Source organism: Oryx dammah, unplaced genomic scaffold (genome assembly GCF_014754425.2).
Source record: "Oryx dammah isolate SB20612 unplaced genomic scaffold, SCBI_Odam_1.1 HiC_scaffold_8, whole genome shotgun sequence".
NCBI classification, from domain to species: domain Eukaryota; kingdom Metazoa; phylum Chordata; class Mammalia; order Artiodactyla; family Bovidae; genus Oryx; species Oryx dammah.
The window spans coordinates 49,807,306-49,835,190 of NW_024070192.1; the positions used below are offsets into that span (position 1 = coordinate 49,807,306).

Consider the following 27,885-nt stretch of genomic DNA (forward strand, 5'->3'; position numbering starts at 1 on the left):
GAGAAATATAATTTCTTATTTTAATTTCATTTAATTTTTAAATTGATTTTTTAATGGGCATGTAATTGCTTTACAATGTTGTATTCCTTTCTGCTGCAGAACAATAGGAATCAGCTATAAGTATACATGTATCCTCTCTGTCTTGAGCCTCCCTCTTACTCTCCCCAGAGAAATGTAATTCTTTTAAACATTCATTAATTTTATTTATTTATTTATTATTTTCGGCTGCGCTGGGTCTTGGCTGCTGTGCACGGGTTTTCTCTAGTTGTGGCGAGCAGGGGCTACTCCTCTTCGGGGAGCTTTGGCTACTCCTTGCGGTGGCTTCTCTTGTTGCAGAGCACAGGCTCTGGGGTGCAGGGCCTCAATAGTTGCGGCACACGACTTAATTGCTCTGTGGAATTTTCCCAGACCAGGGATCGAACCCATGTCCTCTTCATTGGCAGGCAGATTCTTAACCACTGGAACACCAGGGAAGTCCAAAATGTAACTTTTTAATAGACATTTTTTAAGTGCAGTTTCAGTTTCGCAGCAAAATTAGAGCGGGAAGGTACAGATTTCCCATATAAGGCCCCTGTTGTTGTTCAGTCGCTCAGTCATGTCCGACTCTGTGACCGCATAGACTGCAGCACGCCAGGCTTCCCTGACCTTCACCAGCTCCTGGAACTTGCTCAAACTCATGTCCATTGAGTCAGTGATGCCAGCCAGCCATCTCACCCTCTGTCGCCCCTTTCTCCTCCTGCCTTCAATCTTTTCCAGCATCAGGGCCTTTTCCAATGAGTCAGCTCTTCATATCAGGTGGCCAAAGTATTGGAGTTTCAGCTTCAGCATCAGTCCTTCCAATGAATATTCAGGACTGATTTCCTTTAGGATGGACTGGTTGGATCTCCTTGCTGTCCAAGATACTCTCAAGAGTCTTCTCCAACACCACAGTTCAAAAGCATCAATTCTTTGATGCTCAGCTTTCTTTAGGACCAACTCTCACATCCATACATGACTACTGGAAAAACCATAGCTTTCACTATACAAACTTTGTTGGCAAAGTAATGTCTCTGCTTTTTAATAAGTCCTCCACATACAAATTCTATTCTCGGGGTGTGTTTGTAGGTCCAGTTTGTTCATAAGAATTCAGTTAACACAGGTGGCTATACAATACTGTACTGTAGTATGTTTATAATACTTTTCACAAAAATAATACATATAAAACAAGCACAAAAAATAAAGACAACATTTTTAAAGTTACAGTACAGTACCTTGAAAAGTACAGTAGTACCAGCTATATCCGTGTTGCTTTCACACTTGTTTCCAGACTTACTGGGTGTGAAATAAAGATACTGTATTACTGTATTCTATACAATACTGTGCAGTAAAGTACACAAAAGCACAACCACTTGTAGAGGATGCACACACACGACAATGTATGCCTGACACGTGAACTAACCTACCTTATGAGACACAAATGCACGTTTGCATCTTTGAAAGTTCACAACTTGCAGGTTTGTTTGTAGGTGGTTTACAGTGTATGTCCTGCCTTAACACATGTAGAATCACCCTTGCTATCAAAATGCCCAACCAGAAAGAGAAAAGTGATGATCATGATTTTTTTTTTTAACCTCTGTGTTTTTCCTTTTTTTGTTTTGGCCCCTGCTCCAGGCTTACAGGATCCTAGCTCCCCTGCCAGGGACGGAACCCGAGCCCTTGGCAGTGAAATCGTGGAGTCCTAACCACTGGACTGCCAGGGAATTCCTTCTTTGTTTTTCCTTATACTTGACTGACAGTTAAATATTAATATTCACCATAGTTCTATGTGAAATCAGATTATTTTACCACTGCTTAAATCAAATAAGTATTGTCCAAGTGTTTTTGTGGGCAAAACAAGTGGCAATGGCTCGTTTGAGGCTAAAAAAAGAATTCTAATCCTATCGAACAAAAATAGAGGAGAAAATATTAACTGATCTTGATGTTTGGTTTGCTATGGATAGTTCCTTGACAAATCTCAAACTTTTGATTCTGGACTGCAGGATTTTAGTAATCAGTGATTTATTACAATGGGCCATTATAGCAACTGGAAGAAAACAGGACTCTAGCTTGAAGTTACTTTTACACTGAAAATGAGTTTCCCAGCTGGGATTGGTCAATCCAAAGAAGAGATTATTGAAAAGTTTCTCCATGACCCAGTAATCTGAAATGATTCATGAATTAACAATATGTACTAAGCCCCCCATAAATCATGTTCATTCAAAACATGATTACCACAGGACTTACCTGATGGTTGGGTTGGTTGTGAGACCTCTTGTTAATGCAGGGGACAGGGCTCAATCCCTGGTTTGGAAAGCTTCCACATGTGGGGCAACAAAGCCCACTCGCCACAACTACTGAGCCTGTGTTCTAGAGCACGAGAGCTGCAACTACTGAGCCCGCGTGCTTTGGAGTCTGTGCTCCATAACAAGGGAAGCCTGCATGCTGCAGCTAGGGAGTAGCCCCCATTTGCTGCAGCCAGAGAAGGTCCAAGCTCGGTGGTGAAGACCCAGCACGGCCAGAAAGTTAAACCATGATCACCACAAATTCTGTTTTCTATTTGAGGCTCATGAGTGAATTGAACACCATCTCTGTGAAGAAAAAAAATGGAGTAATTAGAAATAGCTGATTTTGTTGTTTTCTCGGTTTACTGCAGCACTTTTATCTGGCGATGACGCGTTGCTGGGGCCTAATGTTCTCACATGACAGTGGAAAACCGAGTCTGTTGTCGTCTCTTAAAGAATTGAGAATTGCACACCAAAGCCTTACATAAAAGGATGAATAAATATACAGGTGTGAATGCAAACTGGTTTTCAGTTCAAGGCAGATAACACGGCACTGTGGTTCTGGCAGGAAAGCTTCAATAAGAAAGGAAAGTAGATCCCAAGGCTTGGAACTTTCTAATCCTGTAAGCCTGACAAGAACTAGTTAATTTGTACTCATTTCTAACTGGTTCTGAGAATTTTATTTTTTAAAAAAATATTTATTTATTTGGCTGTGTTGGGTCTCAGTTGCAGCGCACGGGATCTTCATTCCATCATGCAGGGCACAGGGCCTCCACTTGTGGTTTGCAGACTTAGTTGCCCTACAGCATGTGGGGGTCTTAGTTCCCCAAACGGGGATCTAACCCGCGTCCCCCGCATTGCAACGAGGATTCTTAACCACTACACCACCAAGAAAGTCCCAAGAATTTAAAATTTATTTACACCTCATAAAAATCCCACGAGGCTGATGCTTGCTTAGGCAACACATACACTCCAAGTGGAATGATACAGAGGAGTTTAGCATAGCCCCTGCACAAGGATGACATGCAAATTAATGAAGCATTCCATATTTTTCAGTTGTTGAATGTGTGTTTTGTGTATGCAATGTCTTTGCAAAGATGAAATAGTATAAAACATGATGCAAATTGTACCAATTGATATGGAGATAAACAGTACCAGCATTAAACTTTTCAAAGTTTTAAAACTTAGAAAAATATACTGGGAATTCCCTGGCAATCCAGTGGTTGGGACTCCTTGCTTCCAACTGCAGGGAGCACAGGTTCAATACCCGGTCTAGGAACCAAGACCTCACATGCCAAAAGAAAAAAAAAGACCCAATAAAGTAAACAACATAAAATAAAACACATCTCCTACCAAACCATCACATTACCAAAAAAATGTTAGGAGGAGCATAATATTCTTTTTACAGTTTACAAAGGATGAAACCAAGTCACAGAAATTCTCCTCCACTAAAAAATGTGTGATTTCAAGAGGGTTCATCAGATCCATAATATGTCATTCCTTAGTTGCTCAAGCCCAAAACACAGGCAGCATCTTTGATTCTCTCTTTCCCTTCTCTTATACATCCAATCCATTATCAAGTTCTTTCAATTCTGTCTTCCAAAATATTCTGAAATTGATTACTTTTCACCTCTACTGCTTCACTTCTAGCCCCAGTTCTAGATAGCTCTCCCATCTGGTCTCTTGAAATAGCCTCCTTACTTGACCCATTGCATCCACTCTTGGCCCCTCCCTAAAGACAGTTTATTGTCTGTTTAGGAGGTATAATGGGCTTTTAGACGTGTAAGTGTGATCACAACACTTCCTAACTGGAAGTCTTCCAATAGATTCCCACCCTAGGATAAAACTAAAACTTATAGTTCTATACACTATACTCCATTTGGCCACTGCTTACCTTTCCTAACTAGTTTGCTATCATTTTCTACTTAATCTACTTTGGGGTTTTTGGAACACATTTATTTTTGCTAGATCTTAATTGTGACATGCGAACTCTTAGTTGCAGCCATGTCAACTCTTCGTTGTGGTGTGTGAGATCCAGCTCTCTGAGCAAGGGTTGAGCCAGGGGCCCCTGCATTGTGAGCACAGTCTTAGCCACTGGACCACCAGAGAAGTCCCAATCCACTTTGTTTAGCCACACTATTTTCCCCATTCTTCTTCAACATTCATTCCTTTCTTAAGGCCTTTGTACTTGTTGTTTGTTTTATCTAAACTGCTTTTCACTCAGAGCTGCTTAAAACCTGCTTCACTGAAATCTTGGTTCAAATACCATCTCCTTAGAGGGCTTCCTTTATCACATTACCGAAAATAAGCTATCTCTTATCTCTATTTATCTGGCTTATTTTTTCCCCCATAGCATTTTACACTATTTGAAGTTCCCTCTTTGTCTGTTTATTTCTGTCCTCCTATCAGAGTGCAAATTCTTTGGTTGAAGAAGGGCACGTTGGTTGATTTATTTATTGCTGTATCTCCAGAGTCTAGAACATGACTGACACTTAGTAGGTGTTCAGATATTTATTGATTGAATGAGTTTGTGTTTATATTTCTCTCCTTGTTTCTTCCATAACTGAAGAGGAATAGTGAAAGAGTTATGGAGTTAAAAAATGCATATACAACAGTTATTTAGACTGAAATACCTTGTACAAATACTAGTTATTCTACTTGTGATTGTTACCTATTGGTCTCCTCTGGATTTCATCTTTATTCCTTTTTGTGGGTCAGAGACAACATGAGAATAATAATGATTTAATTAACTAACTCTGAATTTTGAACCATCTGTTGTATTCAGGCATGTTAGGTGTTAAGGGGAATTCAACAATATAAACTCATCTAGAGCCAGACATCCTGGAATGTGAAGTCAAGTGGGCCTTAGAAAGCATCACTGCAAACAAAGCTAGTGGAGGTAATGGCATTCTAGTTGAACTATTTCAAATCCTGAAAGATGATGCTGTGAAAGTGCTGCACTCAATATACCAGCAAATTTGGAAAACTCAGCAGTGGCCACAGGACTGGAAAAGGTCAGTTTTCATTCCAATCCCAAAGAAAGGCTGCCAAAGAATGCTCAAACTACCACACAATTGCACTCGTCTCACATGCTAGTAAAGTAATGCTCAAAATTCTCCAAGCCAGGCTTCAGCAATACATGAACCGTGAACTCCCTGATGTTCAAGCTGGTTTTAGAAAAGGCAGAGGAACCAGAGGTCAAATTGCCAACATCCGCTGGATCATGGAAAAAGCAAGAGAGTTCCAGAAAAACATCTATTTCTGCTTTATTGACTATGCCAACGCCTTTGACTGTGTGGATCACAAGAAACTGTGGAAAATTCTGAAAGAGATGGGCATACCAGACCACCTGACCTGCCTCTTGAGAAATCTGTATGTAGGTCAGGAAGCAACAGTTAGAACTGGACATGGAATAACAGACTGGTTCCAAATAGGAAAAGGAGTATGTCAAGGCTGTTTATTGTCACCCTGCTTATTTAACTTCTATGCAGAGTACATCATGAGAAACGCTGGACTGGAAGACACACAAGCTGGAATCAAGATTGCCGGGAGAAATATCAATAACCTCAGATATGCAGACGATGCCACCCTTATGGCAGAAAGTGAAGAGGAGCTAAAAAGCCTCTTGATGAAAGTGAAAGAGGAGAGTGAAAAAGTTGGCTTAAAGCGCAACATTCAGAAAACGAAGATTATGGCATCTGGTCCCATCACTTCATGGGAAATAGATGGGGAAACAGTGGAAACAGTGGCTGACTTCATTTTTTGGGGCTCCAAAATCACTGCAGATGGTGACTGCAGCCATGAAATTAAAAGACACTTACTCCTTGGAAGAAAAGTTATGATCAACCTAGACAGCATATTCAAAAGCAGAGACATTACTTTGCCGACTAAGGTCCGTCTAGTCAAGGCTATGGTTTTTCCAGTAGTCATGTATGGATGTGAGAGTTGGACTGTGAAGAAGGCAGAGCGCCGAAGAATTGATGCTTTTGAACTGTGGTGTTGGAGAAGACTCTTGAGAGTCCCTTGGACTGCAAGGAGATCCAAGCAGTCCATTCTGAAGGAGATCAACCCTGGGATTTCTTTGGAAGGAATGATGTTAAAGCTGAAGCTCCAGAACTTTGGCCACCTCATGCGAAGAGTTGACTCATTGGAAAAGACTGATGCTGGGAGGGATTGGGGGCAGGAAGAGAAGGGGACGACAGAGGATGAGATGGCTGGATGGCATCACTGACTCGGACGTGAATCTGAGTGAACTCTGGGAGTTGGTGATGGACAGGGAGGCCTGGCTGCTGCGATTCATGGGGTTGCAAAGAGTCGGACACGACTGAGCGACTGAACTGAACTCATGCCTAGGCGGAGTTTAACTTTCCGTGGGAGAAAATAAGACATACCTTAGGGAAATAACCAAAAAAACATTTTCAGAGATAACAAAGCAAGCCAGGGATAGTAACAGATCAAAAAGAATTCAAAATATTGGGAAAGATTCCTTCCTTATAGGGTTTCATGTAGGAAGCAAATCATAAAAGACTGATGGTGCTGGGCATTTGTGTAGTGGAAGAAGATAAATTTTCTCAAAATCTTTCATTAGCCTAATGTTCAAACATGGGGCTGATAAATATCACTTTGGGTGTCCTTTTTTACTGGCACTAATTGAGCGTCATAATCAAATGGGTGGCTTCTTGGCTATATCTATATTTATCTTTCCAGCACCTGATTAACTGTATATTTCCGGTGAGACAGTTTAGCGACTAAACTTTTTCCTTCTCACGGTGCTAAAACCTTTTTAAAATTTTTACTGAGGTATCAACATCTCTGTTACAAACCCCATGGCTATTAATGATCCATAGTCTCAGGGGACTGTCAGAGATTAAATTTGATAGTACTTATGAAGTGCTTAGGTCAACATAACAATAAATGTTATCATTATTATAAAAAAAAGATGTCACTGACGGAATGACACCAGGGAGATCTCCATCTGTTCCTTACGGGAAGTGTAAACAAGTGCGGAAGGAGTCAGGCGTGGTCCACCACCTAGCTCAAACAGGCAACGTGACAGCCGTACTCCTCACTCAGATCACCACCCCAGCTCCCGGGAGCCCACCGGGGGCAAACCAGCCTCAGCTCCCGGAAGGTAAACACATCGAAAAAGGCGGGGCAGAAGGCGGGTTCGGAATGGCTGAGTGGCCATCGAAAAGTGATTGGCAGCTGCCATGTCCACGTGCTTTGAGCTTCGAACCAGCTGTCGCGAGAATTCGATGTAAACACACCCGTCCCGGTGTCGAGTCTGACTGCTAGGCTGCGACACCCGAGTGAGGAGCTCGGGCTTCTGCGGCATGACGCTTTGTGACTGGCCCACGAAGGCGCTGGGCACAGAGGAAAACAGACGTGTTTGTAACTCCCCGCCACTTGCCTGCGTTCGCAACCGAACCTGACACCTCGGCTTCACTCGAACTCGGCATACTGTTTTGTTTTCCCTCGAGCCCCAGCGGATTGGGTCAATTCAGGAGGCGGGCCCGCCTCTTTCCTACTTGCTGGTTGGCGAAGCTGACCCCTGAGGGCGGTGCCCGGCCGCGGCCGGTGTGCTCCTGGGATTGGCTGGAGAGGTAGTTCCGCTGAGGCGTGGTAGGAAGTGGTAACCGTCAATCACGAGGGGGAGACTCCAAACACTGAGCCTTGAGCTGGAGCGCAGCGTTTACCGGCGGGGCGGCCGGTGAGAGGGCTGGCGGTGCGGTGTGGCCCGGGGGAGGCTGGGCGAGGACCAGGACCGGGCAGCGTGAGGGCAGGGGGTTTGGCTGGCGGAGATTCGGCTAGGAGGGGCTGTGGAGGTCGGAGGGGGAGGGGAGGCAGGGCCAGGGGCCAGAGGGCGGCCGGGGGCAGCGGCAGCTCGGTGTTGGAGGTTAAGTGGGTAGCGCCGTGCTGATGTCTTTCAGGAGAGTGGGGCCTAAGGGGCTGGCGAGGGTCGTTCTCGGGAGACGGGGTCCTTAAGGACAGTTTCTTGGGAGGCTCTGTTTCGAGAAATAAAGGGTGGAATGGATATGAGAGGGCTGAGAGGCTGGAGGTGAAGGTCCCTTCTGAGGAAGGGGTGCCTGGGCTAGCTGGGGCAGAGGGTCTTTCGCTTGTAGCAGATGGGAATCGTCTGTGGGCGAGATTTCCATTAAGGTGATAGAATGCCCCTTGCTTAAAAGAGGTGGCTTTAGGTGCTTTCGAGATTAGCTCCAGGCTACGTGCTGTCTCCTAGGATCTTTCCCATTGCTGTCTCTTTTAACCTTAACCAAGTGTGTTCCAGGCTTTTAAAACCTCCCAAGTAATTCAAATGCTTGTTAGACATTCAGGAACCAGGATGCGGTGATGGGACTGGAAAGGATAAAGGGCTTCTAATGTCATACAAGTTTTTATTACTTACTGAGACTCTGGTGATTAGGTTACAATAGCAGAGGGGTTAACAGATAGGATTTTGAACATCTTGTTACATTGTGACCCATGCAGTCTCTTTTAAAATACATAATTGACATAGTCTTAGATTAGTTTCAGGTGTACCCATAATGATTGATATTTGTATATATTGTGAAGTGATCATCACAATAAGACTAGAAAACACCCATTAGGATACATATGAAGTCTTACTCATAGATTACGAAAGATCTTAGTTGGAAGGTGTTACCTCACTGCTCCATTGGTCTTAAAAAAACTGTACCTTGTATATTTTTTATTATCTCAACATTAGAGTTCAGTTAATTCTCTAATTTTGGCTCACAAAGGTAGCACATTTGTTTTTATAAAGTGATCCGCTGCTAGACTTTCCATCCCTTCCTAGTTTCTGTTAACAGGAGCTCAGCGGGTCCTACAAGCGTCTTAACTAGTTTTGTGGTTCTGAGGCTTGGTCCAAATAAGAAGACCTCACAGTAGTTTGAAAAGTACTTTTGTCTACTTCTTCCTATTCTGCCCTCTGCCCTTTCGGGTATAAGAGGGATTGCTGGGAAATTTTCCTATATTTTATGTATTTTTGATAACGGATCTCTAGCGAGCAATCATATATCTTTCTTCTTATCCTGAACGGTAATGATCCTTTTTTTTTTTTGTCTGTCTGTTCATTCTGGAAACAGGTTTTGTGAATGAAGCAATGGCTACAGATTCCCCCAGAAGACCCAGTCGTTGTACTGGTGGAGTTGTGGTTCGCCCTCAGGCTGTCACGTAAGCAAATTTCAGATGAACCTGATAATGTGAAAGAAAGATTACTCAGAATAGTAACTAACAATCAGGTTTCTTTCCTGAGCAGTGCTTACTTTTGAAAATCTGTTTAACTTGGCTTTACAGGATGACATATCATTGATTGCCAAAGCCAAATAAAAGCAATAATTGGAGGGTCAAGTTGATGTGTTTAGCACGTTTATAGACTACGTGAAAAACACGAGTACTGTTTTTTCAAACCTCAGTTTTAATGATTAGTGGGTCATTAAATCAGTTTAGTCGATCAGGACTGTTTAAAAAATAGAATATAATAGAAAATATAATTGGAGGTTAGTATTGTGTTCTGACAAGCACATAGATATATTCATTCACATGTGTGTGTGTGTTTACTGTGTGTGTGTGGATGTGCTCAGTTGTGTCCAACTCTTTGTGACCCTGTGGACTGTAGCCCACCTGGCTCCTCTGTCCATGGGATTTTCCTGACAAGAATACTATATTGTGATGTAAAATATATCACTCCAGGTCTCAGTCAGAAAGTTTCAAAGTCAATGTCACAGAGAGTACATTTCTATATTTTAAGCATTTTTTTTGGACAAAGCATATTTGTACTTTCTAGGAGCTTATAATCTAATGTAGTTTAAGATGTGTATACTTGTAAGCACTATAATGAATAAAAAAGATGCCAGCAAAATAGCATGAGAATTTAGAGGGAATATTTTAGCGAAAGTATTTAGTTGGAGTACTTTAGATCTGAAAAGGTTTCGTTAAGAGGCTAACATTTATAGTGTACTTTAAAAGTAGAATATAATTTGGGCAGTTAGAATCAAGGGTACATTTTCAGCAAAGGGGATGGAGTAAGCAGATGTGGGAAAAGCAAGCTGTTTTCATAAATGAAATCTTAGGGAAGTTGACCTATTTAAAGGAGGTTGGGGTGGACAATCAAGACCCTTCAATACCTGGCTAAGGAGATGAAGTTTGTTTTCTGTCTTTCAAAAATGTGCATAAGGGAATTGTAGCATTTTGGATTATTTCCCTTGGACAGTTTAGCATGTTACATAAAGATTCCCTTTGTAGATTAACAGAAATATATACATACTATGATAATTTACCATTAAACTTCCTTCCTTTTCCTCTTGTGTTTCCCAGGGCTGTATATTCCTTCACTGACTAAGGACCATGGCAATAGGTTAAGCATATTATTAGCTATGAGTTAGGTACTATTTCAGTGTTCATTTTACAGGTGAGGAAACCAAAGCAGAGAGATACCAATTTTCCTTGATAACAGCCAAGAAAGGAAACCGGGATCAAACCCAGGCAGTTTGTGTCCAGAGTCTGTGCGCTTTATGCACTGTTCTATGCTGCCTCACCATATGGTATTCCACATATATTGCTTTCGTTATGCAACATGTAATTTTAGTGTTTTTTTTGAAGTTCTTTAATTTATTCAGTGTTCTCTTAACAAATAATGCTTGAGCATCTACTCTGTGCCTAAATATTGACTTATGGATTCTGGAGATAAAAGGTAAATATGAGAGAGGGCTTCCTTTCTGTAATAGAGTTTACATTCCAGTGGGGGACACAGTCCATAAAGTAATTACAGGCTGTAATCAGTGCCCAGTGTGCTCTGATGGAGAGTGACATCGGAGAGTGTGATTTAAGGCTGTCAGGGAGGGCCTCTCTGAGGCAGTAACACTAAGGCTGAAGATCTGAAAGACAGGGAAGAGTTTGAGAAGGAATCCATGGAGAATGAAAGCTGATGTAAAGGTCTTGATTCAAAGAAGAGCTCGGTGTGGTCTAGGAATTGAAGTTGCATGTGACTGAAGCAGGCTACGTAAGGAGAGGGGGAGAAAAATGAGGTTGGAGAGGAAGGCCTAATCAGTTTTTATAGGTATCTAAGGCATATTGCTGTTAAAAAAGTAGGATTTAGAGTAACTCACATTGTTTCCTCTAAATGTAATTTTTCACATTTCTCTAAAATGAAGTTGATTTGGTGTTTTGAATAATTTTTTTTTCTCCATTTGCTGATACCCATATATTTCACATTTGAAATATCTTCAGGATCTTTAATATGGGCTTCCAGGTGGCTTAGTGGTAAGGAATCTGCCTGCCAGGACAGGAGACACAGGAGATGTGGGTTCAGTCCCTGGGTTGGGAAGATCCCCTAGAGGAGGGAATGGCAACCCGCTAAAGTATCCTTGCCTGCAGAAATCCTATGAACAGAGGAGCCTGGTGGCTACAGCCCATGGGGTTGCAAAGAGTTGGACATGACAGTGCACGCTCATGCACACGCAGTGTCCTTAATAGTTCTTCACTCTTATGCATTTTGATATTTTCTCATGCCTTACCTATGTCAAGAGTTCTGTGAGGATTTCTTAGTAACTCCTAATGCCTGCTGCTGCTGCTACTGCTGCTAAGTCACTTCAGTCGTGTCCGACTCTGTGCGACCCCGTAGACAGCAGCCCACCAGGCTCCCCCGTCCCTGGGATTCTCCAGGCAAGAACACTGGAGTGGGTTGCCATTTCCTTCTCCAGTGCTTGAAAGTGAAAAGTGAGAGTGAAGTCGCTCAGTCATGGCCGACCCTCAGCGACCCCCATGGACTGCAGCCTTCCAGGCTCCTCTGTCCATGGGATTTTCCAGGCAAGAGTACTGGAGTGCGGTGCCATTGCCTTCTCTGCCTAATGCCTGCACCTGCATTAAAAGAGATTCATTTTGCTGTACATAGGTAAGGGATTAGGATTAGGTTCATAACCAATTTAAAGAGAAGGTCACTGAATACTGGGTCATCAGCAGTAGTTTTTCTTGCTCTAACTAGGGCATTCTTCTGCTCTGACTTAGGAAGATCCTGCTTTAGTCAAGTCTTCTCTCATCACTCCTTCTGTACAAGTTAAAAGTTGTATCTATTGGGTACAATAGATACAAATGAACTTTTTGGCCAACCCAGTATATCAAAATAAGAGACTGTGTGGCCATAAAAAAAGAATGAGATATTGCCATTTGCAGCAATATTTATGGACCTAAAAATTATCATACTGAGTGAAGTAAGCCAGGCAAAGAAAGACAAATCTATGATAGCACTTATATGTAGAATCTAAAAACAAATACAGATGAACAGACTCACAGATAAAGAAAGCAAACTTATGGTTACCAAAGTGGAAAGAGAAGGGGAGGGATAAGCTAAGAGTATGGGATTAACAGATATACACTAGTAGACATAAAGTAGACAATAAGGATTTACTATATAGCCCAGGGAACTATATACAATACCTTATAATAACCTATAATGGAAAAGAATTGGGAAAAAATAGCAAAAAATTGCTCTGTACACCTGAAACTTACAAAATATTGTGATTCAACTATGAAGTGAAGTGAAGTGAAAGTCACTCAGTTGTGTCCAACTCTTTGTAACCCCATGGACTATACAGTCCATAGAATTCTCCAGGTCAGAATACTAGAGTGGTAGCCTTTCCCTTCTCCAGGCGATCTTCCCAACCGAGGGATCAAACCCGGGTCTCCCACATTGCAGGCAGATTCTTCACCAGGTGAGCCACCAGAAAAGCTACTCTTTGTGACCCAGTGTTCTGGAATTCTCTAGGCCAGAATACTGGAATGGGTAGTCTTTCCCTTCTCCAGGGTATCTTCCCAACCCAGGAATGGAACTGGGGTCTATTTCAATTAAAAAAAATGGAGGGACTTCCATTTTCATTCTTAAGATATTCATTCTTAACCACTTCCATGATCCAGTGGTTAAGAATCTTTGCTTTACATTTAAAGCTCATTTGCGTTTAAAAACATATTCAGAGAAATTAAGAAAGCAAGTTAGCAGAATTACCCGGTGATGAAAGTTGTTTTTTTTAAGTATTATGAATAACTTTCTTAGAGCTTGTAGAAAGAGCTTTTCCTTGTTTTATGTTTAGCTGTCATGTTAAATTTTGTCCATCTCACCCCCTTTGCAGTGAGCAGTCCTACATGGAAAGTGTCGTGACTTTTCTACAAGATGTTGTGCCTCAGGTAAGTATCTCTGTGGTTTCGGAAATACCATGTCTTACTCTTGGCCAGGGAAGTTCTGAAATATTCTGTTCCCTGAGTTTGATACCAGTATTATCAACTTAAGAAAGACTTTTGATGTTTTAGCATCGCGAGCGTTGGTAGTGTGGAACTGTTCCTGCTGTTACTGTTAGATGTGCCTTAGTTTTGTGCTGATGTTGTCAGAATTATGTTTCTTTAGGACTTGATTTCCTAAGAGGAATCAAGGTGAGGTACTAGTTGAGAGATGGGGCTTGGGACTGCCTATTTGGGTTCTGTTTCCAAAATCTTTCTCTTGTCTTAAATGTTGCCTGTTGAAAGTGAAATAAGCAATATGTGCTTTGCATTTGGTTAACGAGATATTATATTAACCAGATACTGAGTGCAGATCTGTATCACTGTCATATTGAACAGTAGTTTTATGCCAGTTAGAGCTTGTCTTGTTACTCTAGGGCCTCCCTGGTGGCTCAGACGGTAAAGAACCTGCCTGCAGTGCAGGAGACCTGGGTTTGATCCTGGGTCAGGATCCCCTAGAGAAGGGAATGGCTACCTACTTCAGTATTCTTGCCTGGAGAATTCTGTGCACAGAGGAGGCTGGAGGGCTACAGTCCATGGGGTTGCAAAGAGTCGGACACAACTGAGTGACCAATGGTTTTTTACTCTAAGAGAGTAAGCCCTTTACTGCTCTCTCTGTAACTGTGAGAATAAAGAATGAGAGCAACTCTCCTGGGATCATCTCTAGTGCACCGTCACCCAGACTTCAATTAACATAGATAACACTTGGTGCACTTGTTAAAAATAATAATTTCCAGGCTCATCTCCAGGAGAGTTTGTCTTAAGGGAATTGAGGCGGCCTCCAGTAACTTGTGTCTCTAGAAAGAATCTCAGGTGATTCTTGGAAACAGTATCTTTGGGAAGTTGCTGGTTAGTGGAGTTCCTAAAGGGGAAGAGTTCTGGTTTTCTCTGGTGCCGTCAGTGTTCCGACTGCCATGATATCTGTAATTGCAGTGATGAAAAAGGGCATTCATAAATCCAGTGTCCCAGCTTTAGGAGAAGGTCCTGGAAAAGTCTAAAATCCAGATTTCAGTTATATTACATCAATTGTGTTCTTCAAATAAGGGAAAATATTAAGGCATATTTGGTCTTCCTTTATTATATTCAGTCAACTTTGATGAAAATAGGTCATGATGGCAAGATCTCGGGCCTGTAAGGCAACATAAATGCTTTCTTTTCTTGAGAAACTTGGGTAAGTAGGGAAGTCAATGGCTTGAAACAGTCAGAGGTAGTAGTAACATATCAGTAAATGCTGCACCTGGTAGTAACAGGCTGAATATTTAATTGCTCAGGGAATGCTCAGCAAAGGAAGAGTGAAAGGGTCAAGTTCCAAAGGACATTGGAAGTGGGGTCAGTTGAAATGAATGCAAATATGATAGTGAAGGAAACTGCCCAGCTGGGTCTGGTAGGCAGCAGTGTTGCTGTGGCTGTAGAGACTCTTGTATAGCCCAGGCTTAGAGCGCAATCAGGGCCAAAATCCAACTTGGTCTTCTACAAACTGTACTTTTCTCTTAACCCCTGAGTCTTGATATGAGGCTAGTTCTAAGGGAGGAGCATTTGAACATCTTGATAATCCACCTTCCTGTTAGAGTGCCCCTTTATAAAATTTTTCAAAGGCACCTTTTGTGTTCGTGGAAACCCTGCATAGTAAGCAGTTTTTTGTCAGCTGGAAGAGAGAGGCTGGGATCAGAGGCTTTGAGGGACTAGTTGGAGAGTTTTCTAGAGAAACAAGAATACTGGATTGAGCAATAGATTGAAAATAGGGGGCTGCTAAAACTGATTGGGTTTTAGCCAAGAATGTTATGATGGTGCGAGGTGGAAGATTAACTTAGTTTTTATGAGGATTATACATCAGGAAGGGGATAAGCTATGCAGTTGACTGTGAAGATTGGGATCAGAGTTAGGTACCTGTGGAGGTAAAGATGTAGTTATGGATCTAAGAAATAGAATAGTCATTTAAGAAGTTTGCATTGTGTAAGTCATTATTCTAGTGACTATGGAAAGAAAGCAAAAATTCAGGCAGCAGATTTTACTCAACCAGGTACCGCTGGTCGGGTGCTGTGTTAAGGGATGCTCAGTGCCTGTCCTAAAGGCTTCATAGTCTAGAGACTTCCCTGGTGGTCCAGTGGCTAAGACTCCATGGTTCCCATGCAGGGGGCCTGGGTTCTATGCCTGGTCAGGGAACTAGATCCCACATGTTGCAACTGAGTTTATATTCTTCACCTAAAGATCCCATGTGCCACAACTAAGACCTGGAGCAGCCAAATTAAAAAAAAAAAAAGCTTCCTGGTCTTGTGCAGTAGTCAGGCAGACCCTTTCTTTAAAGGGCCAGAGAAGTTTTGCAGCTCATATAGTCTTTGCTACAACTGCTCAGCACTGCATTTTACATAAAAGAAAAGGTATGGCTGTATTAAAATAGAGCTTGATTTATGAACACAGGTTGTTCAGTCACAAGTCGTGTCCTAACTCTTTGACACCTCATGGACTATAGCCTACCGGGCTTCTCTGTCCATGGGATTTTCCAGGCAAGAATACTGGAGTGGGGTGAGAGTTCCTTCTCTCTCAGGTGGTAGACCAGATTTGATGACCCATGGTCCCTTTTTTCCACATTTAATCCAGAATAGAATGGGGAAGACTAGAGATCTCTTTAAAAAAATTGGAGTTACCAAGGTAAAATTTCATACAAAGATAGGCCCAATAAAGGAAGAAAATGTCAAGGACCTAACAGAAACAGAAGATGTTAAGCAAAGGTGGCAAGAATACACAGAAACACTGTACCAAAGAGCTCTTAAGGACTGAGTTAACCATGATGATGTGGTCACTCACCTCGAGCCAGACATCCTAGAGTGTGAAATCAAGTGAGCCTTAGAAAGTCTTACTACAAACAAAGCTAGTGGAGGTGATGGAATTCTAGCTGAGCTATTTCATATCTTAAAAGATGATGCTGTCAAACTGATGCATTCATTATGCCAGCAAATATGGAAAACTCAGCAGTGGCCATGGGACAGGAAAAGGTCAGTTTTCATTCTAGTCCCAAAGAAAAGCAATGCCAAGTAATGTTCAAGTTACCCCACAACTGCACTCATTTCACAGGCTAGCAAGATAATGCTGAAAATGCTTCAAGTTAGGCTTCAACAGTACGTGAGCTAAGAACTTCAGATATACAAGCTGGATTTAGAAAAGGCAGAGGAACAAGAGATCAAATTGCCAACATCTACAGGATTGTAGAAAAAGAAATGGAATTCCAAAAAAAAAATCTACTTCTGCATCATTAACTGTTTTAAAGCTTTTGACTGTGTGGATCACAACAAACTGTGTAATATTCTTAAAGAGATGGAAATGTTAGACTACCTTACCTGTCTCCTGAGAAACCTGTATGCAAGGACAAGAAGCAACAGTTAGAAGTAGACATGGAACAACAGACTGGTTCCAGATTGGGAAAGGAGTACGTCAAGGCTGTATATTGTCACTCTGCTTTTTTAACTTATATTCAGAGTACCTCATGTGAAATGCTGGACTGGATGAATCACAAGGTGACTCAAGATTGCTGGGAGAAATATCAACAACCTCAGATATGCAGATGATACCACTTTAATGGCAGAAAATAAAGAAGAACTAAGGAGCCTCTTGATGAAGGTGAAAAAGTAGAGTGAAAAAGTTGGCTTAAAACTCAACATTCAAAAAACGAAGATCATGGCATCCAGTTCCATCACTTCATGGCAAATAAGTGGGGGATATGTGGAAAAAGTGTCAGATTTCATTTTCTTGGGCTCCAAAATCACTGCAGACAGTGACAAAATTAAACGACGCTTACTCTTTGGAAGAATAGCTATGTCAAACCTATACAGTGTTTTTTAAACAGCTGGAGACATCATTTTGTGGACCAAGGTCTGTCTAGTCAAAGCTATGGTTTTTCTAGTAGTCATGTATGGATGTGAGAGTTGGACCATAAAGAAGACTGAGTGCCAAAGAGTTGATGTATTTGAACTATGGTGCCGGAGAAGACTCTTCAGAGTCCCTTGGATTGCAAGGAGATCAAACCAGTTAATTTAAAGGAAATCAGTTCTAAATATTCATTGGAAGGACTGATGCTGAAGTTCCAATACTTTGGCCATCTAATGCAAAGAGGTGACTCATTGGAAAAGACCCTGATGCTCGGAAAAATTGAGGGCAAGAGGAGAATGGGACAACAGGGGATGAGATGGTTGGATAGCATCACTGACTCAATGGATATGAGTTTGAGGAAACTCCGGGAGATAGTGATGGACAGAGAAGCTTGCCTTGCTGCTGTTCATGGGGTCGCAAAGAGTCAGACACAACTTAGCGACTGAATAACAACAAATCCTGAATCTGCCATTTTGCATTCAGCCACATGGAAAATGATACATCTTTGCTGAGGTTATGTTCCAGCTCCTGCTTTATCCTGGGAATCACTGAATTCATGGAACCTAAAAATTATTCTCTGGGTTTCCAAATATCCCTAAGAGGAAGAAAATGTGTTGTCAGACTTATATCAGCTTCTTCAGCTGTCACAAATAGTGTGAATTCCTGCTGTGTTTAACAGATGTCATTGATGGCTGGTAGAAGCCCTAAGCTGTGCCCTTTGATTTAATAATTGTACTTAGGAAAACTTAACTAAAAAATTCTCAGAAAAAAAAAGTTACAGCCGAGAACTTTTCAGTGAGAAATTTTGACATTTTTCAGTGTGAAAAATTGTAGCCACAGGACTTCCCTGGTGGTCCAGTGGCTAAGACTCCGTGCTCCCAATGTAGGGGGCCAGGGTTAGATCCCTGGTCAGGGGACCAGATCCCACATGCTGCAACGAAGACCCAGGGCAGCCAAATCAATCTAAATAAAATTATAGCCTGCCCAAATGTCAGTAATAGTCAAGCAAATTATATGTGGTCTCTGTAGAATAATTTGCTATAATTAAAAGTAATACTTTTGACAAAGAGCATGCAATGGAAGTTATTTTCTCTCCAGTGAAGAAAAAACATACCTACAGTGACTGTTGCTGTGTTTTTTTAAATTCAGTAATAACTCTGTGCTTATTAATGTGTATATGTTTTAGAAACCAGATAAGGAATAAAAGGAGAAATAACAAGTCCTGTATCAGTAATGGGATAAAACCATCAAGTCTAAATAAGAGAGCATTGCTGTTGGATCTTGATTGAAGGAGGGCTAAAAATCAGTGCTGGGGGAGAAATTATGTGCCAGTAAACTGACCTCCAGTAAGATAGCAGATAAACCTGAATGGGGGCCTTCCCTGGTGGCATAGTGGGTAGGAACTGCCTACCAATCCAGGGGACACCAGTTTGATCCCTGGTCTGGGAAGATCCCACATGCAGTGGAGCAACTGAGCCTGTTCACAGCTGCTGAAGCTCGTACTCTCTAGGGGCCTCCAGCCACAACTAATGAGTCCCTGGGCCGTGACTGTTGAAGCCCGGGTGCCTAGAGCCTATGCTCCGCAGCAAGAGAAGCCACCGCAGCGAGAAACCTGCCTACTACAACTGGAGTGTTGCTCCACTGTCCACAACTAGAGAGAGCCTGCGTGCAGCAACGAAGACCCAGTGCAGCGAAATAAATAAAGCAGTGTGTACATATATTAAAAAAAAAAAATCTGAATCGGCACCTGGTGAGTCTGTGCTTCACTGACAATAAACGACTCAAACATGAATAAAGGATATCATCGAAAGCTGGGAGGCAAAATGACATGATGTCACGTGCCTTCTAGATGCCAACCTGCAGGAAGGCACACAATATGCTTCAGTCAGCTTCATAGAATTTTCTCAAAAATGCTCAGTAGAGAGCAGTATGTCTACTGAGGAGAGATGAAAACCTGACGACATAGCAAAAGTATTGCAAGCCTTGTGAAAGTCTTGTTTCTCCCCGAAGGGGAAAGAGAAGAAGTCTTAAGAATCCCAATCCACTGAAAAGCCTCTTTTAACCTTGTTTCATGCTGCATGTTGGCCAGAAGTCAAAGGAGAGCATCGTGTAAATGTTGCAGAGGAATTGGGAGACTGTTGATTAAGGAGGTGATAAGCTGCCTTAAGGGTTCCCTGATGGCTCAGCAGTAAGGAATTCGCCTGCAGTGCAGGAGAGGTGGGTTCAATCCCTGGTTCGGGAAGATTCCCTGGAGGAGGAAATGGCAACCCACTCCAGTATTCTTGCCTGGAGAATCCCATGGACAGAGGAGTCTGGTGGGCTACAGTTGATAGGGTTGCAGTGAAACTGAAGTGACTTAGTGCACACGCACACACAAGCAGCTTTATGCTAAATGGAAGAAGATTTGGAAATGTGTTATTGCTTTACCAGCTTAATGGAGAGCCTGACATAGGGGAAAAGGGGTCATCCTAAATGCAGTGTGGTACCCTAGGTTGAATCCTGGAGCAGAGAAAGGACATTAGTGGAAAAACTGCTGAGATCCCAATAACGACTGGGGCTTAATTAGTAGTAAAGCACCCGTGTTAGTCACTGGTTTTGACAGAGGTGCCATGGTAAGGTAAGATTTGGTTAGATTAGATAGTTAATAGTAGGTGAAATTGGTTGACTGGTATATGAGAACTCTCTGTGCTATGTTTAATAATATAAAATTATTCCCAGGTGAGAACTTTATTTTTAATAGGGAAAGTTTTGTTCTGTTTTTTTCTAAAGATTTTTTATTTTTGGCTGCACTGAGGCTTAGTTGCTCCTGCAGCATGTGAGATCTTAGTTTCCCAAGCAGGGATTGAACCTGCCTCTCCTGCATTGGAAGGTGGTTTCTCAACCACTGGACACGCAGGGAATTTTCAAGAGTTTTCAAGGATAAGAGAGCAAGACAGAGGAAGAAGAGGAAGAAGATGAGGATGAGATGGTTGAAGATAAAGTAGATGAATTAGTTAGTTCTAGTATAGATTTTCCTTTTCTCCAAAGGAATTAATTGTACTATACATATCTCAGGTTGTTGTTTTTTTTTAAAAAAACAAAGACAATTGAAATCACATGAATGTGTAAGATAACATTTTCTTTTTGTTTAATAAACCTATTAAAACGATCCTCTCTTAGTGATATCTTTAGTGGCCATTAACATTGTATAGTACAGAAAAAGGCAGTAAAGTGACATAGAAATTTAAAGCAAGTCATGTATAACACATTATATATTGGATAGTGGATTTTGTAAGCTTTTGATACGGTTTATATTAAATAACTTCTGTGAACTGAGTATCACTTTATAACTGAAAATGTCGCAGCTTTCTGTAGACATCCTCAGTGCTTGCAAGTATATACAACCTAGAAAATCTAGATACTTTTAAATAAAAGCATTTGCTTTGTGGAGAGATGACTCCCTTTGAATACTGACGGGAGACTTCCCTGGCACTCCAGTGGTTAGGACTTCATCTTCCAGTGCAGGCAGCGCAGGTTCAATCCCTGGTCAGGGAGCTAAGATCGCACATACCTCACAACCAAAACACTAAAAGATAAAACAGAAACAATATTGTAACAAATTCAGTAAAAACTTTTAAAAGTGGTTCACTGTAAAAAGAATGCTTGTTGGATACTGTTAATACTCTTCCAGTGACTTCACAGCAGTTTATGCTTATCTTTGTGACCCTTGTGGGCTTGCAAGAAAGCTTATAAGTTGGGTCTAGAGGCCAGATAAGAGACTGAAAAAATAATGGTTTTTCCATCCGCAACTCTGGCCAGCACCCTCCACCTGGAACTGGTGGTTAGCGGAAAGTAATGATCTTGACAGTTTTAGGTAGAGTATAATTGCTTGATCCTAAACACTTGGAAACTAAATCAATATATGTGGTGGTTTGGTTTATTTCTTCAGCTTTATTTGTTGACCAGTAAAGGAGATTAGTTTTTTGAGTGTCTTTGAATTATAGTGACACTTGCTATAGACTGTCATCATTGTATTTTAGGTTTCTGCAGTTCTTAGGCTAAAAACCCTTTTCTGACCAAGATTATCAGACTCCTGGATAGCTTTCTTTGAAAATAAAAATATTACAAAATGTGCCATTTTCAAGATGTCGGATTGGTGAGGTTGGAGGGGTTCAGTTACTCTTTGTTTTGAACATCAGTAGTATTCGTGCTATAAAACATTTTCATTCAAATATTTCTGTTTACTATACAGGCTTACAGTGGAACAACTCTAACAGAAGAAAAGGAGAAAATAGTCTGGGTCAGATTCGAAAATGCAGATTTAAATGGTATGCTTTCAACTTTTGGGGGGGGCATGTGAATTAAATGTTTGAGGTTAACCTGATTCCAAAAAGAGAACCCTTACCTTTTGTCAGGTTACTTTCTCTTAAAATGACTTTTTAAGTTTTCAAAAAACATTTATTTTCTACTATAGAAACTTGATTGGAATTAATATTGTACAAGTCTTAGAGTCACTGTACATGTAGTGCCTAGCCTTAAACTTTAAGTCCAAATAAGATAACAATTTCTTAGAAAAAAAGTTTTTCTAATTCAAGTTTGGTCAGTTGTATGGGATTTATAACAGCACAATTAAAATTAGTGTTGAGCTTCTTAGACTTTCAAATATTTTTCTGGACTTCCCTGGTGGTCCAGTGGCTAAGACTCTGTGCCCCCAGTGCAGGGGCCTCGGATTCAATCCCTGGTTGGTGAACTAGATACCGCACGGTGCAACTAAGAGTTGGAGTGTCACAGCTGAAGATCCTGCATGCTGCAAGCAAGGCTTGGTGGTGGTGGTAGTTTGGTTTAGTCGCTAAGTTGTGTCCAACTCTTGCGACCCCATGGACTGTAGTTCATTGTAGTTCTGTCCATGGAATTCTCCAGGCAAGAATACCAGAGTGGGTTACCATTTCCTTCTCCACGGGATCTTCCTGACCCAGGAATTGAACTCGGGCCTCCTGCATTGCAGGCAGATTTTTTACCGACTGAACTATGAGGGAAGCCCAGGCTTCGTGTAGCCAAATAAGTAAATAAAAGGGAAATTTTTTTAAAAAACATTATATTCCTGAGCAGAATTTATGCCAGTCCAAGGCCTGTTTGTTCTCAGACTCCTTCCTTCCATGTCATTGCTCCTTCCTGCAAAGGGCTGCTCCTTGTCTGTTGTCTTCTGGCTGAGTTTGGGAGGCACTGGTAGGAGATGGGAAGGGAGGATGGGAGCAAGGGAGATTATTCCCTCTCCCTCTCTTTGGGCAGCTGCATTTCCTCTGTGTTTCTCTCTTTCCCTGGGCAGCTCCGCTCGCCTTTCTGCGGTGCGACCCCAGGACCCTGCTTTCCTCCCTGTCTTCCTAGCTTAGGGGTGGTATTGGCTTCCTGCTGTTGCTAATTCAGTAGGCCACCATCTGTGGGACCAGTTTAAGTTCCCAATTACGAATACACTGAGTTGTTTTCATTTCCTAGTTGGACATTGATGGGTACCTTACTCTTGAGTCTTCGTCTCAGACGTTTAAGATTCCGCATTTTCCCTTTAAAAACTACTGTCCAGAACGCGGGAGGCTGTCACTTCCGCAATGGCAACTTGTCATGCCGTACTGAGCAGAATAACACATTCGTTTGTATAGGTGTTTATTTATGATACATAACCTTTTCCTACGATATTTCTCTCTGAAAGCTTTTTATATTTAAAATTTCCTTGTTACTAGTATATTCTTCTTCCTTTTCTTCTTTTCCATTCTTTATTAAGAACTGCTTACTCGTTTGTCATCTTTTGTTTCCTGTCACCATTTCCTCATGAATTCAGACTCTTTTCTCTTCTGCAAGTGTATTTGCTTTGTGGATGTCAATGTATTAGAGGACTTTCTTGATTTAATAAGAAAGGAAATGTGGTCATGGTCTTGAAAATATTAGACAATAGCAAAAAATTATAAAGCATATGCAGAATGTTAAAAGTAATTGATTTTTAAAAGGTTTATGTCAGCAGTAAAATGACTTAAAAAAAAAATCACATAATTGGGACACTCCTGGCAGTCTAGAGGTTAGGACTCTGCACTCTCACTGCCTTGGGCCCAGGTTCAATCCTGGGTCAGGGAACTAAAATCTTACAAGTCTCACGGCATGGTCAAAAAAAAAATTCACAAAATTAACTTTAAAAATGTCATCAAAATAATCTTTAGGAAAGTTTTTTTTTTTTTAATAGCAAATAAGAATTGCTGGGGTAATAATGCTTTATGAAGCCTTTACATTATTGAAGTGCAGTGCATTTGCATCTGGAAATGTAGATGGATACCACTTATTTGGGACTTTGTGTTCTGTTGAACTTATAATGGTTGTCCTTAAGAGTATCCTGTATCTTAGTTGACTTATTAAACTTTTAAATTTATACATCTTCCTGTTAAATACTGTAGCACACTCCCATATCCTTTGGTCATATTGATAGTGTATGAAATTTTGTCCTGGACTTTTATGGATATTCTTTTTATCATCTCTGGCCTTAGGGGTGTGTGTGCAAGTGCACACATGTATGCGTGTGATTTAAAGCCATAGTAAATATTACCAAGATATTTGATCCTCCTTAACTTCCCTAGTCTCTTACAGCATTTCTTGGATTTGTCTCTTATTTGTGTTCTTTCTTTAGGCAGACCTTCTGAGATATTTATAATTGAAAGAAAATTTGGCATGGGAAAGAAAAAGTAGGGTTCACTGGCTGCAAGTCCAGCATCTCTCTGAAGAAGGCCGTATGTGTGCGTGCTAAGTTGCTTCAGTTATAGCCGACTCTTTCAGACTATTTGTACTGTAGCCCTCCAGGCTCCTCTGTCCATGGGATTCTCCAGGCAAGAATCCTGGAGTGGGTTGCCATGCCCTCCTCCAGGGGATCTTCCCAAACCCACAGTTGGAGCCCGCGTTTCTTGCATCTCTGGTGTTAGGCAGGCTGGTTCTTTACCACTAGCTCTGGCACTTTTCCATTGCATTAGAGATTCTTGATCAGCCCTTCCCTGGTTTTGTCTTCCACAGCTGGGGTGTGATTCCTTGATCATTGCCTTTTGTCTGTCATGACATCTTAAGGGAGACAGTGGAGAGGCTGCTTCTGGCCGCCGCCATAGTAGCTCAGCAGCCTGTTTCTTTGTAGAGCAGTTGGGTACCCAGAGATTGTATTAGGTACTTAGGCTTCTCTTTGCTAGACTTAGAGTTTTTTCTGGCAAAACAATTTAGAAGTCTTTTACCTGTCCATAGATTTAAGTTATTTTATAATATTAATGAAACTCTATTAGCTGTTAATTTAAAACTTGCAATCTTTGAACTGAACTATGCTCTGGTGATTTCTTTCTGTTTATTCTAACAGGCCTGAGAACTCTGCTTTTCATCATGGAATTATTAAATGGTGCCACTTGGCCCCTTACCACAGTGTTGTAGCCCGTTTGATTATGGGTTTATCAGAGCTGGGGGTGGAGTAGGTAACAGCTTATAGGAGAGATACTTCTGAGGAATCTGGGTTATTGGGATTCTCCTTTCCCGAATCCTTTTGGGTATCCCCGTTCCTAATCTGGTTTGGTATCTGGTAGAGACTGCGACTGTTGGAGTTTAATAAAAGGAGGATTAAGGCCCTTTGTGTCATGGTTATCGTTTTGTTTCTGCTTTCAGGCAGTCTCGTTTATACCCAAGATTGTTTTTCTTGAGGCACTCACTGTACTGAAAAAGATATAAGAAGTAGACAAAGCAGGTTAATATCCTGACATTTTCTGTCACATTCTCTAAAGGTGAGCATGTAATGTGAGTCCCAAAACACATCAGGTTTAATCAGCTGGTTTGCTCCAGTATACGAACTGCCAACTTTCTAGCCTTTGCGGGGTAATTCTTACTATCCTGAGTTGGTCAGTTCTAATATCAAGGTTTAAGAATATACTTAGATATCAATTTTTCTATTCAATAGGGTTTTTTTTTTTTAGTTGCATGTGATCAGTTTAAGGAAAAAAAGGTTTTAATTGTGGTAAAATGTGCTTAACATAAAATTTACTTTCTTAGCCATTTTTGAATGTACTGTAGTTGTAAATACATTCACATTGTTACACAGCCAATCTCCAGAGCTGTTTTTACCTTGTAAAACTGAAACTATACCCATTAAACAACAATTCTACATTCTCTACTACTCGCTAACTCCAGGCAACCACCATTCTACTTTGCTCTGAATTGGAGGTACTTAAGCCACCTCATAAGCAGCAGCATTGAGTGATATCATCAGTTCAGTTCAATTCAGTTGCTTAGTCATGTCCGACTCTTTGCGATCCCATGAATCGCAGGCCTCCCTGTCCATCACCAACTCCCAGAGTTTACCCAAACTCATGTGCATCGAATCGGTGGCCATCCAGCCATCTCATCCTCTGTTGTCCCCTTCTCCTCCTGACTCCAGTTCCTCCCAGCATCAGGGTCTTTTCCAATGAGTCAGCTCTTCACATGAGGTGGCTAAAGTATTAGAGTTTCAACTTCAGCATCAGTCCTTCCAGTGAACACCCAGGACTGATCTCCTTTAGAATGGACTGGTTGGATATCCTTACAGTCCAAGGGACTCTCAAGAGTCTTCTCCAACACCACAGTTCAAAAGCGTTGAATTCTTTGGCGCTCAGCTTTCTTCACAGTCCAGTTCTCACATCCACACATGACCACTGGAAAAACTGTAGCCTTGACTAGACGGACCTTTGTTGGCAAAGTAATGTCTCTGCTTTTGAATATGCTATCTAGGTTGGTCATAACTTTCCTTCAGGAGTAAGTATCTTTTAATTTCATGGCTGCAATCACCATCTGCAGTGATTTTGGAGCCCCCCAAAATAAAGTCAGCCACTGTTTCCACTGTTTCCCCATCTATTTGCCATGAAGTGATGGGACCAGATGCCATGATCTTCGTTTTCTGAATGTTGAGCTTTAAGCCAACTTTTTCACTCTCCCTTTCACTTTCATCAAGAGGCTTTTTAGTTCTTCACATTCTCCCATAAGGGTGGTGTCATCTACATATCTGAGGTTATTGATATTTCTCCCAGCAGTCTTGATTCCAGCTTGTGCTTCTTCCAGCCCAGCATTTCTCATGTGATATCATACATGTGTCTAAATTTCCTTTCTAAGTCTGTGTGATATTCTGTTCTTTTTTTATAAAATCATTTTATCTTTTCATTTGGCTTTACAAAGAATGCTGCTTTAGCAGTTATTTTTGCAAATAACTCTTTGAGTCCCTGCTTTCAGTTCTTTTTGAGTAATATCCGTAAGTGGAATTGTTGGCTCATAAGTTCTTTATAATTTTTTGAGAAACCACCATGCTGTTTTCCATAGGGAATTCTTTTTAAACCTACTCCCATGGCTGGGAAGCATAGTGGCTTAATCCCTTGAGTCTTTCACTTCTCACTGCTCCTCTCTGATGCTTCTCTTTTCCGACCTGTCTAACGAGGTTGGAGCAGTGATTGCTCAAAGCTCTCTGTTCATAACTTTATGATCAAAGAGGAAAAAAGAGTCCATTGGGCAATCCAGCATGCTCAGTCTGGATTACCTTCCAGTTATGGGAATAGTTGCAGTGGCCAAGGATATGGCATTAGAATTGGCTCAGCTGGTTGTGTGCCTGTCCCTGTGCTTGATGCGGGGGGAGGGTAAGATCAGTTATCAGAAAAGGTGAGGTATAGAGTAGGAAGCGTGTCAGGCATGCAAAGAGAGTAGGGGCTGTAAGCCTCTCTTGCTCTAGTGTGCCTGGGTCCCCATTTCAGCTGCCTCCTAGACATCTTCACTTAGATATCCCCAAATGCCTCAAACTCTTAATCATTTCCCATCTAACTACAACGCTTCAATATCTATACTTTAACCTCACTTCCCTTTCAAAAGTCACTAAAAGCAGAGAACTTTTTATACCTTGGAATCTTTGCACAGGGGATCTTCTGGCTGAAATGAGCATTTCACCTTTAATCCTCATTCAGCTGTTGTGTGCACGTGTGTGCCCTCAGTCACTCAGTCGTGTCCAACTCTTTGTGACCCCATGGACTGTAGCCCGCCAGGCTTTTTTGTCTTTGGGATTCTCCAGGCAAGAATTCTGGAGCAGGGTGCCATTCCCTCCTCCAGGGGATCTTCCCGACCCAGTGATCGAATGCACACCACCTGCGTTTCCTGCATTGGCGGGCAGAATCTTCATCATTGTGCCACCTGGGAAGCCTCTCATTCACCTATCAGCATCTATTAAAAGTGAATTTCCAGTTTTTAGACTGGGTGTTGGTAGAATATTGCTTCTATCAACATACATGTGAAATACAGAAGAAGCTGGTTTGGGAGGAAAGATTTAATTTCACTTACACCTTGATTTTTGAGATGAGCAGAAAATCCAGGATCCCGCTCTCCTCCTCCCAAGTGCAAACATTTTTCCAATGAGAGAGAGTATACTGAGTGCGCTAATAGGTGA

The 27,885-nt window shown here is 41.5% G+C and overlaps 1 protein-coding gene and 1 non-coding gene across 2 annotated transcripts in view; both read left to right on the forward strand.

Moving 5' to 3' along the window:
* Positions 1-3,248: 3,248 nt before the first annotated feature.
* Positions 3,249-3,353, forward strand: LOC120867518. Its single transcript, XR_005721940.1, has one exon. It is a non-coding gene; the product is annotated as a U6 spliceosomal RNA (small nuclear RNA).
* Positions 3,354-7,633: 4,280 nt separating this feature from the next.
* BCAS3 (BCAS3 microtubule associated cell migration factor) overlaps positions 7,634-27,885 on the forward strand; it is a 598,439-nt gene continuing 578,187 nt past the window's right edge. The window contains exons 1-5 of the mRNA XM_040244470.1: positions 7,634-7,687; positions 7,990-8,125; positions 9,404-9,491; positions 13,442-13,496; positions 21,682-21,757. Coding sequence (XP_040100404.1) covers positions 7,634-7,687; positions 7,990-8,125; positions 9,404-9,491; positions 13,442-13,496; positions 21,682-21,757 — 409 coding nt within the window. The remainder of the gene's footprint in view (positions 7,688-7,989; positions 8,126-9,403; positions 9,492-13,441; positions 13,497-21,681; positions 21,758-27,885) is intronic.